The sequence below is a fragment of the Gasterosteus aculeatus genome, chromosome 10 (assembly GCF_964276395.1).
Source record: "Gasterosteus aculeatus chromosome 10, fGasAcu3.hap1.1, whole genome shotgun sequence".
Classification (NCBI taxonomy): domain Eukaryota; kingdom Metazoa; phylum Chordata; class Actinopteri; order Perciformes; family Gasterosteidae; genus Gasterosteus; species Gasterosteus aculeatus.
In genome coordinates, this window is record NC_135697.1 from 3,808,477 (window position 1) to 3,821,154 (window position 12,678).

At 47.1% G+C, this 12,678-nt stretch overlaps 2 protein-coding genes and 1 long non-coding RNA gene across 4 annotated transcripts; 1 reads left to right on the forward strand and 2 right to left on the reverse strand.

The window, feature by feature from the left end:
- Positions 1-16: 16 nt before the first annotated feature.
- On the reverse strand, positions 17-5,415 carry LOC120826961 (elongation factor 1-alpha). 2 transcript variants are annotated; one of them, XM_040189586.2, is made up of 8 exons: positions 5,275-5,415; positions 4,391-4,543; positions 3,602-3,781; positions 3,220-3,516; positions 2,890-3,040; positions 1,511-1,767; positions 759-993; positions 17-382 (listed from the first exon to the last, which is right to left on the reverse strand). In XM_040189586.2, the coding sequence occupies exons 2-8, from the start codon at positions 4,532-4,534 to the stop codon at positions 258-260; spliced, it is 1,389 nt and encodes a 462-aa protein (XP_040045520.1). In that variant the 5' UTR covers positions 4,535-4,543; positions 5,275-5,415; the 3' UTR covers positions 17-257. The 2 variants fall into 2 exon arrangements, with proteins under 2 accessions (XP_040045520.1, XP_040045521.1); XM_040189587.2 differs by having other exon boundaries at positions 17-425.
- Positions 2,053-12,105, forward strand: LOC144383447 (uncharacterized). The gene is made up of 3 exons (XR_013450847.1): positions 2,053-2,195; positions 7,777-7,827; positions 11,010-12,105. It is a non-coding gene; the product is annotated as an uncharacterized LOC144383447 (long non-coding RNA).
- On the reverse strand, positions 5,571-9,251 carry LOC120826962 (elongation factor 1-alpha). Its single transcript, XM_040189589.2, has 8 exons — positions 8,885-9,251; positions 7,961-8,115; positions 7,354-7,533; positions 6,967-7,263; positions 6,737-6,887; positions 6,407-6,663; positions 6,094-6,328; positions 5,571-6,007 (listed from the first exon to the last, which is right to left on the reverse strand). The coding sequence occupies exons 2-8, from the start codon at positions 8,102-8,104 to the stop codon at positions 5,886-5,888; spliced, it is 1,386 nt and encodes a 461-aa protein (XP_040045523.1). The 5' UTR covers positions 8,105-8,115; positions 8,885-9,251; the 3' UTR covers positions 5,571-5,885.
- Positions 12,106-12,678: the final 573 nt, after the last annotated feature.

Sequence of the window (12,678 nt, forward strand, 5' to 3'; positions counted from 1 at the left end):
CAACGAAAGAAACATCTTCATTTGGCAATTTTATTGTTTTGATTGTGAACTCAATTGTGATCATAGCTTTCCCTAAGAGGCACAGGCCTTCCTTTCCTGCGGAAGCTTTTCCGATGAGTTTTGATCAGCATAAGCCAGTCCTTGAGTAGAGAGCTCTGCCTCAGGGGAGACGGTGCAAGGTGGCGGGGGAGGGGGAGGAGGGACGCGGCGGGCCGCTGCTGGGACGTGGCTCTTTGCCGGACGTCCTGCATGAGAATTCATTTCTTCTTGTCGGCCTTCTGTGCGGACTTGGTCACCTTGCCGCCGGAGGCGAGCTTCTTGTCGACGGACTTGATGACGCCGACGGCGACGGTCTGCCTCATGTCGCGCACGGCGAAGCGGCCTGGGGGAGGGTCACAGTCAATGGCGATATCCTCCATTCATCCCTGGTCGTATTAACGATGCGTGAATGAGTCATTATTAAAGCCTATACATGATTTCTCTCTGATATGAGGTTTGGACACACTTTCTTAATTGAATTTAATGAGAAAATGTGTCCAAACTTTTGACCGGTACTGCAGACCAGGAAGCAACTTTAGAATTCATTTCATGATGATGTCATGATTCCAGTCGTTACATTCTGACTCTCTTTGCAGATCTGCTTTTGGTCACCACCTTTTGTCATTTACAGTTTACAGTTTAAGGGACGTAAAAATATCTGCAGTGTTAAAGCTCTATAGCTAATTATCAAACCATCAAGGCAGCAGGGATCCACTCACCCAGTGGGGGGTACTGGGAGAAGCTCTCCACACACATGGGTTTTCCAGGCACCATGTTGATGATGGCGGCGTCTCCGGACTTGAGAGCTTTGGGGTTGTCCTCCAGCTTCTTGCCGGAACGTCGGTCAATTTTCTCCTTGAGCTCGCTGAACTTGCAGGCGATGTGAGCCGTGTGGCAGTCCAGCACGGGGGCGTAACCCTGGGAGATCTGACCCGGGTGGTTCAGGATGATGACCTGCAGAGACGGGGTGGAAGGTCAGTACCTGGCGGCTTCCTTTGCATTTAAACCGGGATTCCATAGAAATGGAAAACATCACCAGCTCTTGTCTCTTAAGGAAACGTGCACGGCCACGTTCCTCATTCCAAGTGTTTTGCCAAGGAGCAATGAAAAGCGCCCTGACAGGAAGCGTTACAAACTGGCAGGGGATGAGCACTGGCACCCGTCTACTGAGCACCAGTGATATTGGTAACAGGACCCGGTCCAAAGGGTGTAGAAATGTATTACGTAACACCAACAGCCGCGCTGCTGCCATATGGCGAGAAATACAAAAGTAACAGCGTCTTTCCTCCGGGTGTGAGACCCGTTCATTTATCCCCCACTGGCGTCATATGTTGCTATGACGACAGTGGGGCCCGTCCTTTTCTTTCTGTATATACTTGATGTTAAATCACATGAGAGGGGGTGGGGATTGTTTTTATACATATATGTATATAGAAGCATTCCTTCTTCTTTCCCTCTTCCCGAGGCTCACCTGGGCGGTGAAGTTGTCGGCCGCCATGGGGGGGTCGTTCTTGCTGTCTCCAGCCACGTTGCCGCGGCGGATCTCCTTGACGGACACGTTCTTGATGTTGAAGCCGACGTTGTCGCCGGGCATGGCCTCGGTCAGGGTCTCGTGGTGCATCTCAACGGACTTCACCTCCGTGGTCAGGTTGGGGGGGGCAAAAGTGACGACCATGCCGGGCTTCAGGATGCCGGTCTCTACGCGGCCGACCGGGACGGTTCCAATACCTGAGAGAGCAGGATCATATCGCGCTATTTAAGTTCCCTTCAAAATAAAATCATAGAAACAAAATGATCAAGTTTGGATGAAAAACATTTTATTTATGTTTGTAGGCAACTTTTGATCATTCCTGACTTCTCACACAGAGTTTGACACGTGGCCGAGCTATGAAGGGGGTGTAACATGATAGCTTGAATAAATGCCGGATGCCAACTGGGCGTAGCTCAACTGTTCACTGGTACGATCAGGAATATCAAGTTCCCCCCATCCACGATCGGCCTGTCTCAACTAGTTGCCGGTCCGTCTGTATCCACTCCCAAAACGTGTTGCTCAACACGTCGGAGGTTGGGTCTGTTCGCTGTGGCAAATCCCTCGAGTGTCTCCGGTTTCACTGCGAGATGCTGCCTTCGCTGCGGCAGCTTTTCCAAGACTTCAGGTAAGCGACTCGGCCCTGTGCCTCCTCGTTGGGCGTTGATATTTAGTTGGGCTGTGTTTCATCCGGGTGGTGCTTTATTTTTTAGTATATGTAGACGCGGAGTAACAATCGTGGTTGGTTGCCAGACTCGTATATTTGTTAATATGTAGGAAATCCTTTTTGGAGACACGGAATATGTGGCGCTGCCGGCTCTGCGCATCTGTTAAAGTAGTAGCATTTTGTCCTGATGGCATTTTTCTGTATTGAAACTTTCGCCAGTGGCCTCGCTATTTGACAACTGCGCTGCGCTGGTGGAAGCGCCGTAAGCGCAACGAGGAGGAAAGGAGGAGTGCTCTTAGGCGTGTGACGCGATGCATCCGCAAACTCTCAAAGAGCTCTTTCCACCATTGACGGGTTTATGAATCATCACCGTGGGCAACAGAGAGGCGCCTTCTGTATCCTAAAGAAAGACTACTGGTACAATTTATCAGCAATTTCATTGCTTACACAGAAAGTTGTGCTGCATATTTTATAAAGTAGAATCTGGATTTAATTCCTGATTGCTTGTGCGCTCTCTACTAGGTTTTTTTTTTTTACTGGATTTCAGGGCGCTGGTTGGTTCATTTTACAGACTGGACGATTGTTCGTTCTTGCACCTTGAGGAGAAAACACTATTTGCATGGACGGGAACATTCTCTGCTTGTTGTCTCCTTACCGCCGATCTTGTAGACGTCCTGCAGGGGGAGGCGCAGGGCCTTGTCTGTGGGGCGGGACGGGGGCAGGATGGAGTCCAGAGCTTCCAGCAGGGTGACGCCAGTGGCGCCGCCTTCCTTACGCTCGACCTTCCATCCCTTGAACCAGCTCATCTGACAAACGGAGACAGCAGGTAGAGAGACGGGGAGGAGAATAGCTTAAGGAGATCACGTGATGAGGAAACGCGCAGCACGTTACGTTTCGATGGATGTGATGCGGATCATCGTTTGGACTCAATGTCACATGACTTGATGAGAGGTGGACGTGAGCTTGAGTGGAGCAGGTCTCCTACCTTCTCACTGGCTTCCAGCATGTTGTCTCCGTGCCACCCGGAGATGGGGACAAAGCCGACGGTGGCGGGGTTGTAGCCGATCTTCTTGATGTAGGTGCTGACTTCCTTGGTGATTTCCTCAAAGCGCTTCTGGCTGTAGGGGGGCTCGGTGGAGTCCATCTTGTTGACCCCGACGATGAGCTGCTTCACCCCCAGGGTGTACGCCAGCAGGGCGTGCTCGCGGGTCTGACCGTTCTTGGAGATGCCGGCCTCAAACTCGCCGACGCCGGCGGCAACGATGAGCACGGCGCAGTCAGCCTGACATGCAAAAAAAAGCTCTGATTTTAGTCACGCACAACAAGATACAAACGCACTTTGCATGTGTGTGAACATCAGAACTAGCCTGAGAGGTGCCAGTGATCATGTTCTTGATGAAGTCCCTGTGTCCGGGGGCATCAATGATGGTCACGTAATACCTGCTGGTCTCAAACTTCCACAGAGCGATGTCGATGGTGATACCACGCTCGCGCTCTGCCTTCAGTTTGTCCAGCACCCAGGCGTACTTGAAGGAGCCCTTTCCCATCTGTTGAGGTATAAATAAGTGTATAAATAAGCGTTACATTCGGCATTTTAATATTCCTAGACAAGTTTTTCCATTGAACAAAATTAGCCAAATAACTGATTCCTACTTTACATAAAATTGAGTTTTCCTCTCCTAGTTTTAATGCAGATGCCGTAAGAAGCAAATACCTTCACGCTATTATCCTTAGATTGAAACTTAAAATCAATTCAATCAACTAAATAGATTGATACATTAAATGTGTATATGTATATGTATTCACTTCAAAATTATGCTATTCCCCTTTTTTGAATATAGCATTTTTTAAAAGACAATCAGCGTTTAACTACATTAGTGTGGATATGTTTGAGTTCTGTGTCTAACGGGTGGGTCTAGTTCTAAATAGATTTCTACTACTACTGAAGTAGGTTCATTATTATAAAATAATGGTTATGCTAGTAAATAAATACTAATGTCACTAATTGAGTCAGATTCTATAAGTTAAATAATAGTCACAGCAGGGGGTCGTGCTAGTGAGCAGCTTCCTCCACCAAGGGACGACATACAGGGTGACGTCACAGTCTCACATGTTCCTATTAGTGATCAGCCGGCTGGTGTCTCCACACAACCAACCTCGGCGGCTTCCTTCTCGAACTTCTCGATGGTTCTCTTGTCGATTCCTCCGCACTTGTAGATCAGGTGACCGGTGGTGGTGGACTTGCCGGAGTCGACGTGGCCGATGACCACGATGTTGATGTGGATCTTTTCCTTTCCCATTTTGAATTACTGAATATGATTTACAAGGGATCAGTCACGTGCACGTTCTAAGGACATTTTATGTCCGCAAGCATGGGCGAGCCAAATGTGTCCACGTGTTTATTCATTCATCTGGTATTTAGTAATAATTGCGCGATTAGTCGGCCTTTTAATCCTTCATCTTGATAATAATTTACCATAAAAGCCGCTCGGTAACGAACCTTGGTACATGACTAAAGTGCATTTGGGCGGAGGCCGGATAGGACGCGGTGAGTCACGCGCCATGTGCTCGGTGCCGGCCGCGTCGCCTCCATGTTGCGCATGCAGAGCCGCCATGTTAGACTGATGCAAGCGCGCGGCCGCGAGTCATGCAGACAGCTTCGGATGCGCGGTCACAGCATCGGATGCGCGGTCACGGTGGTAGAGAAAAGACTGCCATGACTGGCAGAAACTAAGCTTAAGGGTTCTAATACACGTTTTCCCCCCGTTTAACCATCCCTGCATTAAAGCCCCATTAAGACCAGTCCGTATACATGACATATTCCACGTCTGGATAAGAAATGTAAGGTGAGCCGGCATGTTTACCTTCATGTTTGACAAGTCAAAAGCACCGATGCTGATAGGAGTTGGTCTCTATTCTAGCCTCGATTCTTTTGGTGCCGAGGAATTTGATTTTTCTGCTCAGCACCTCTTTAGTCTAATCCCCCCCCCCAGCCCCTCCATCGAGACATGCATGTTAATTTAGCTCGAGATTTACCAACCTGTGCCCAGCAGACAGTCGTCCCCAGATTTTGAGCGCAGAGAAATAAAAAAAGGACAGAGTGTGATCAGTGCAGAGTTTTTATACTGAACCAGAGGAGAGGGGGGGCTGTGCATGCTCTTGCTGCTGTCAGTAGAATAAGGGGGTGCCATTGGCTGAGGCAAAATAATTCCTTTCGAGGCGATTGGACGACAAGTGCATCATCGGACACAGATAGCATGGTCAAAAACAGCTGCAGCACCAACAAGCGCGCCTGTGACTACCTGCGCTTACACAGTAAAGACCAACAAGCCAATGTCAATTTTTTCAAAGACATTTATTTTTATTAGTTACCAGCAGCTTTCTTTCCAATTAAATGTGGCATTTAACAACATTTCCAACTTAAACTTAACTGAGAAGAGGCAACGTCATGTGATTCAGGTAAGTGACAATGCCATGTAGTTCTTTTTTCCTGCGGAAACTTTTGCGATGGGTTTTAATCAGCATAAGCCAGTCCTTTAGTAGAGAGCTGTGCCACAGAGAAGATGATCCAGGGTAAGGGCAGGACAGGGAGGAATGAGTGGCCCGCTGATGCCGGCACACATCTTGTTGCTGGATGTCCTGCACGACCATTCATTTCTTCTTCTGGGCCTTCTCTGCAGCCTTGGTTGTCTTTCCGGAAATTTCCTTGCATTCAACGGCCTTGATCACACCGACGGCCACCGTCTGCCTCATGTCACGCACGGCGAAACGTCCTGGAATAGAAGAGAGGAGGAGTTAGTAAATGCTCTACCCACTTGGAAAATAGTTCACACAGCACGTAAAAAAACGTTTTACATACCGAGGGGAGGATAGTTGGAGAAGGGCTCCACAACCATGGGCTTCTGTGGGATCAGTTTGACGATGGCTGCGTCTCCAGACTTGACAAACTTGGGTGCGTCCTCAAGCTTCTTGCCAGAACGACGGTCAATCTTCTCGATGAGCTCGCTGAACTTGCAGGCGATGTGAGCGGTGTGACAGTCCAGCACGGGGGCGTAACCTGCGTTGATCTGGCCAGGGTGGTTCAGGATGATGACCTGTGGACACATTTTGAATTAGCACAGCCCCAAGTTGGATTTTAAATGATTCAAACGAGCAGTCATACAATATCCTACCTGGGCGTTGAAGTTGTCAGCTCCCTTGGGGGGGTCGTTCTTGCTGTCTCCAGCCACGTATCCACGACGGATTTCCTTGACGGACACGTTCTTGACGTTGAAGCCGACATTGTCGCCGGGCATAGCTTCAGTCAGAGACTCGTGGTGCATCTCCACAGACTTCACTTCAGTGGTCAGGTTGGCAGGAGCGAAGGTGACAACCATGCCGGGCTTGATGATGCCGGTCTCAACACGGCCGACTGGGACTGTTCCAATACCTGAGAAAAGTTAATTGTTTAGTACTTTGCTTAGTAGCAGTAGTAGAGTGGTGCTTTTAAGAATTAGTCTTACCTCCGATTTTGTAGACGTCCTGCAGGGGCAGACGCAGGGGCTTGTCTGTGGGACGAGCTGGGGGCAGGATGGCATCCAGAGCCTCCAGCAGGGTGGTTCCATTGGCGTTGCCGTCCTTGCGCTCAACCTTCCATCCCTTGAACCAGCCCATCTACAAAACAAGTCAACGATTAGGGTCCACGCCTAAGCCAGTTTGTAGACAGTCTGTCAACACCGACTCGCCATGTTACCTTCTCACTGGCTTCCAGCATGTTGTCTCCGTGCCACCCAGAGATGGGGACAAAGGCGACGGTGGCGGGGTTGTAGCCGATCTTCTTGATGTAGGTGCTGACTTCCTTCTGGATTTCTTCGAAACGGGCCTGGCTGTAGGGGGGCTCGGTGGAGTCCATCTTGTTGACTCCGACGATGAGCTGCTTCACACCGAGGGTGAAGGCCAGCAGGGCGTGCTCGCGGGTCTGACCGTTCTTTGAGATACCGGCCTCGAACTCGCCAACACCGGCAGCAACGATCAGCACGGCGCAGTCAGCCTGACATGCAAAAAAGAAACAAAACAACATTAGTCAGGCACACCATAATACACTTACTAACTTTGCATGTGTGTGAACATCAGAACTAACCTGAGAGGTGCCAGTGATCATGTTCTTGATGAAGTCCCTGTGTCCGGGGGCATCAATGATGGTCACGTAATACCTGCTGGTCTCAAACTTCCACAGAGCGATGTCGATGGTGATACCACGCTCGCGCTCTGCCTTCAGTTTGTCCAGCACCCAGGCGTACTTGAAGGAGCCCTTTCCCATCTGTTGAGGAATAAAAATAGTGTTAAACCCGCTGGAAAAGTTATTCGGTTTATCCAGCACCCAGGCATACCTGAAGGAGCCTTTGGCTGTAAAGTGAAGGAATAGGGAAATATTGAACCATGCCTATATATAGGCATCTTCACACTTCACATTTTAACACACCAACCTAATTTAATTATAAAAAGTAGTTGTAAGTACTGGTATAATAATGAAATAATTCTGCATTGTCTGTACCACTTACAGACCGAGGCCTGTGCTAAAGGAACTGCACAGTCACCATCGCTGCTGCTCCCGGTAAGCCCCGCCCCTGCGTGCGCGCACACGGCCTTATCGCCACATTCTGGTGCCGGCCAGAAGCACGCTGACGCCGCCATCTTGCCTCCGGACTGGAGCCTAACGGTTTCAATGTGGGGGAAAATGTGCTCACCTCAGCGGCTTCCTTCTCGAACTTCTCGATGGTTCTCTTGTCGATTCCTCCGCATTTGTAGATCAGATGACCGGTGGAGGTGGACTTGCCGGAGTCGACATGGCCGATGACCACGATGTTGATGTGGATCTTTTCCTTTCCCATTGTTGTAGTTTCTGTCAAAAGAAAAAAAGAAAATAAGCGTTTAATAAGCTAATATGCGCGCCATCTTTTACAGGGTTAATCAGGTAAAACCGCAATGTCACCTTAATGCAATCGTGACTTCACACAGCACAATACAAGGAGCGCGTCGTTGAAATGTTATAATCAATCATTAAACATTTACATGACTAATAAACCGCGCGTTCCGCGTTAAACCGTTCGCCGGTAACCGTATGCGAGCGGAGCCGCTAGCAGGCGGCGGCTGCTAGGCCTCAGTCGGCCATGAGCCAGCGCAGACACGTGTTACTCCACAGGCCACGTCGCGTTAAGTTACTAGACTCCCAGATATCCAGCACCCATTATCCGGCCGCCCCATGCCGCGTTTCATCAACGTACAGTTTCTTCATCGGCGAGAAGAGAATAAAAAGCGACAGCACAGCGGCCTCGGTTCTCTTTCCTGTCCCTTTGTTCCCCTCCACATTCGCCTCCCTCCCAACCCGCTCGGTTAAAAACTTAAAAGGAAGGCAGCTCCCGGTAACGTAGAGGCCGTAGATTAGCGGAACGTAATTTATTGCCATAAAGTACACCGTTAATTCCATTGGGGGGGGGGATAATCCACAGGTTCGCGTTACATAACTGAGAAGTAAAAGTTTATAATCAAAAACTCAAACGGTCGACGAAAAAAAAAAATAGGCCGAATATTTCTAACGTTAAACCTCAAAAAAGAAGTTACAGCTAAAGGCCCGCGCTGTCCGCCTAGTAGGACTCAAAAGTTAAGCTTACCGGTGTTTCTGGGTTATCACGGCCGACGATGCTGCCCCTAGCCAGGTAACTGAAAGAGGAAGACAAGGGTTGGACTGTAGTTTTTATACGGAATGGGAGGCGGCCTGACTTCCCGTCCCCCTTCCCCTCCCCCGCGCGGAGACCCCGCAAATCACACACATTCCTGCAAAAAACGTCAGCACGCAACCGGATGACCCGCCTGAAACATGCACGACGTCTCACCCGGATACTGTGCGTTTAGCTTAGCAACCAAACCAGCGACAACACACACTGGAGTTGATATAGTGATGATAATAATACACAGAAACAATATTCAGAAACAGATTGTAAAAGCACACAATTGATCGCTTTAATAAGCATTAGAGGCAGTGACCTTCAACGTCGTCGATAAGAATCAAGATGAAAACATCTACTGAATATTATTACCATAAAGAATTGGACAGTTTCAATGTAGTAGTTTCAAAACATAATTATAGTAATATATATTGGAATTGTTGAGACCGATTCACACAATTATTGTACACATATGTTGCTTAGAAATAATGGATTTGCTATCAATGACATTGGTAGAAAATGTAAATGAATAACTATTTGAAACCATAGCTGCACAAAGCTCCCCCGCCCTTAAATTCCCCCCCCCCCCACCACACACACCGGTTATACTGGGACGACTCTTCAGCCTGAAATGATTATTCAAGTCCAACATTTGCATTCAAAAAGCTCTACCCAGTCAAGATGAACTCAAGCTGTTTTCAAGGCACCTTATCCTGCTGGTCGTTTGCATCTACAACAGACTCACATGCATGACTGATTAATGTAACACTGATGCCTGCAGGCTGAAGTGTATCTTCGGGGGAAGCCGGTTTGCTTATCTTCCACTACATTAACTGATGGATATGCCTGGATATCCTTATAGTTGCAGTGATTTTCATTAAGTTGTTAAACCAGTTGTCAGCTTGAAAGTAGCTACGGTGTCTTAGCTACAATAATGACAATTATTTTATTATCAAGAAAAAAGGCCTGTTTTGTCACTTGGATGCTACTGGGGTGGGGTCAGAAGGTCCACTTCTGCCACTTCCTCCATCCCTGGGGCTGGCTTGTTTCCCGGTAAAGAGGCAGCTGGTATCCTCCGACACACACACACTCGCTGGGCATTCACTTCAGTTCAGGTAACAGCGACTCAGACTTGCCGGCTGCTGCTTTCACTCAGCGTCGAGCAGAGCGACTGGCTGAGTGAAAGCAGCAGTGTGAGTTAAAGGGAGAGTCAAAATGAACAGAAGAAGTTGGGTATCCTCTGAGATGGAACCTTCAAGTTATTACAAAGCACAGAATAGACAGACATCTCGGAAAAAGTAATGATCTATTATAAGATGTGTAAAGAAATCCCTTTTAAATGTCATTCTGCAGAACACATGTTCTGCTATGTTTCAGTTTACATTATATAAATGATATGACCACACCTACTGATGTCAAAATAAAGCACAACGAAATGAGCCACTGCCATCCTTAACCAGAGGATAAGAAATGTGGACAGGCCTATTTCTTAGAAAGTATGTCTCCAGTGCTAAAAACATTTTATCCTCTTTGTCAAGTCAGACGATCTCCACAGTTCTCCCCTGGAGACCATTAGTGTGACTCCAAACATGGTTATTGAGATATTTAGGCCCCGACTGGCCGACATACATTGCCATCCCTCGAGCTACACTGCTAGCATGGCTAAAAACACAGCCCTCAGCTGATAATGCCTGTAATAATCTAATAACAGCTGCAACAGCTGTGAATATCGGGGTATTTATGTGTGTGTGTGTGTGTGTGTGTGTGTGTGTGTGTGTGTGTGTGTGTGAGGGAAAATGTGATTCAACAGGCTGAACGGCAGGACGTCAGTGATGAGTCATCCGGTGTGAAGGGTGGTTATAGCAACTAGAGATGTGAACATTTAGCACGACTGAGAAAAGAAACCGGTTATTTGTTAGTACAGACGGACGGGGGGGGCGGGGGGTGGCATAGACAGATTCCAGGTCGACATTACTTTTATTAGAAAATCCTGGCATCCATGGCAATGCAGGCAATACATGATCAGACTGTCTTCCAACCACTAAATATGTTCAAATTGTCTCCCATTCAGCCACAACAGCACGGAGGACCACAGAGGACGGCCACTGAAGTTGGAGCGATAGGACCTGGCTCACGTTCCTGGGGTTTTTGTCGGGGGAAGTGGGGGAAAAGCCTTTCTTCATGGTCCTAGTTTCTGCACAGAGGCCTCATCGTGTTGCAAGATGTTTTACAGGAGAACACAAAACGATAAACCCTTGTTTTAAGTGCTCAGAAACCCAACATTAATTAATAACATTAATACTGCTATAAGTAACAAGTAATATAAATAATATTTGCTTGTTTTGCGTGAAAAGGCGCGACACTTTACCTTTTGAGAATCTAAAAAGATTATACTACTTTCTTTTGAGGGGTCATACGTTAAAATAGTTTGAAAGCACTAATCTAAGGCACAGTGCATATAAAGCACCAACTTGTGCCCGTATAGTGTTGATAGAGAGACAGAGAAACAGCTTTTACAAGTCATCTACTATCCATGTAAACACATTATGAATTCCGGTTTAAACCACATTTCGTCGTGGGCAGCAACATCAACTGGCACAGAATCTTCTCTATCTGCCAGTTTTGAGAAACGTGACTTGGTGTCCGTGTGGGTACAGAAAATAAAAAGTCTCAAAGACTGATCCTGATGAATGCCAAGATGAAATGTGCAGGAATGAGTTTAAAGTAACTCAATTTTAAATATCAATGTCAGCCCACCTAATGCAAATACAATCTGAGGCCAAGGCGAGACAGTTCATGCAAATAGAGCTTATCTGCAACACACAAATCTCCTGCCGCCCCCATCTTCACACTGGCTATCAAAGTATTCCCTTCTGGTGTGCAGGGTATCGTCTGCATTCATTTCACACCCTGAGTGTTGAGGAGACTCGTTCATCACATGCATAACACAGCCTGGGGTCGGTATCACCAGACTTCTGGCTTTTACTTAACGGGGCTGCAGCTGATTTCATTCAAACCCCCCGATGCTCACCACAAGCCAAAAGAGGGCCGTCTGAGTAAAGCCATTAGCCATTTGATGGTTCTATAACGAGGCTTCTGTTGATCTCTAAATCCTGTTTAAATGGTGTAGGCTTTGCAAATAAACCAGATTTTACTTTTGTCAATGATGAAGTGTATATTTTTCCTTCCTGCTTGAGAACTTCATGAAACACTATGTTAGAAGCTGTGTTACTTATGATTATTTGATACAGGAATGTGGTAAACAGAAAATTGGGTGTAAAAGAAAAAAGTAAACTAATATACATTAGAAAAAACAAACACATAAGGGATCAAAATATACCTAAAGGCGCACTGGAGGTATTGTTCATTGTCAGTTTTGCACTGGATGTATAGTTCAGTTTTGCAGTAGGTCCTTATCCCAAAGGAACCTAATCACTAGTCCTGGTTACCAATAAAACAGGGAAGTATCCTGCCAGGTTTTTATCTCCAGCAAAAGTCTTGCTTCATATACTGCTTAATTTGGGGTTTTAGAGATATATAGTGAAACTGATGAATGAATAAATACAATAGTACTAATAGGTGTTCGAGAATAAGTCAGAGCCATCCTATATATTATGAGAATTTAAAACCTAAAGAAGAAAGGCGCCTAAAATGGGAGAACCACATAAGTTAGCCAGACGTAGTTAAATACAGGGTTTTGACAGTAAACACCCTAATAATAAAGTGGGGAAAAACTGAGA

Excerpts from the sequence above, each read along its gene's own strand:
- LOC120826962 (XM_040189589.2), bottom strand. The coding sequence starts at position 8,104 with ATGGGAAAGGAAAAGATCCACATCAACATCGTGGTCATCGGCCATGTC. Across the intron at positions 7,264-7,353 it reads TGATCACTGGCACCTCTCAG|GCTGACTGCGCCGTGCTGAT; the intron begins GTTAGTTCTGAT and ends TTTGCATGTCAG. Across the intron at positions 6,329-6,406 it reads CTGACAACTTCAACGCCCAG|GTCATCATCCTGAACCACCC; the intron begins GTAGGATATTGT and ends ATGTGTCCACAG.
- LOC120826961 (XM_040189586.2), bottom strand. The coding sequence starts at position 4,534 with ATGGGAAAGGAAAAGATCCACATCAACATCGTGGTCATCGGCCACGTC. Across the intron at positions 3,517-3,601 it reads TGATCACTGGCACCTCTCAG|GCTGACTGCGCCGTGCTCAT; the intron begins GCTAGTTCTGAT and ends TTTGCATGTCAG. Across the intron at positions 1,768-2,889 it reads GGACGTCTACAAGATCGGCG|GTATTGGAACCGTCCCGGTC; the intron begins GTAAGGAGACAA and ends CTGCTCTCTCAG.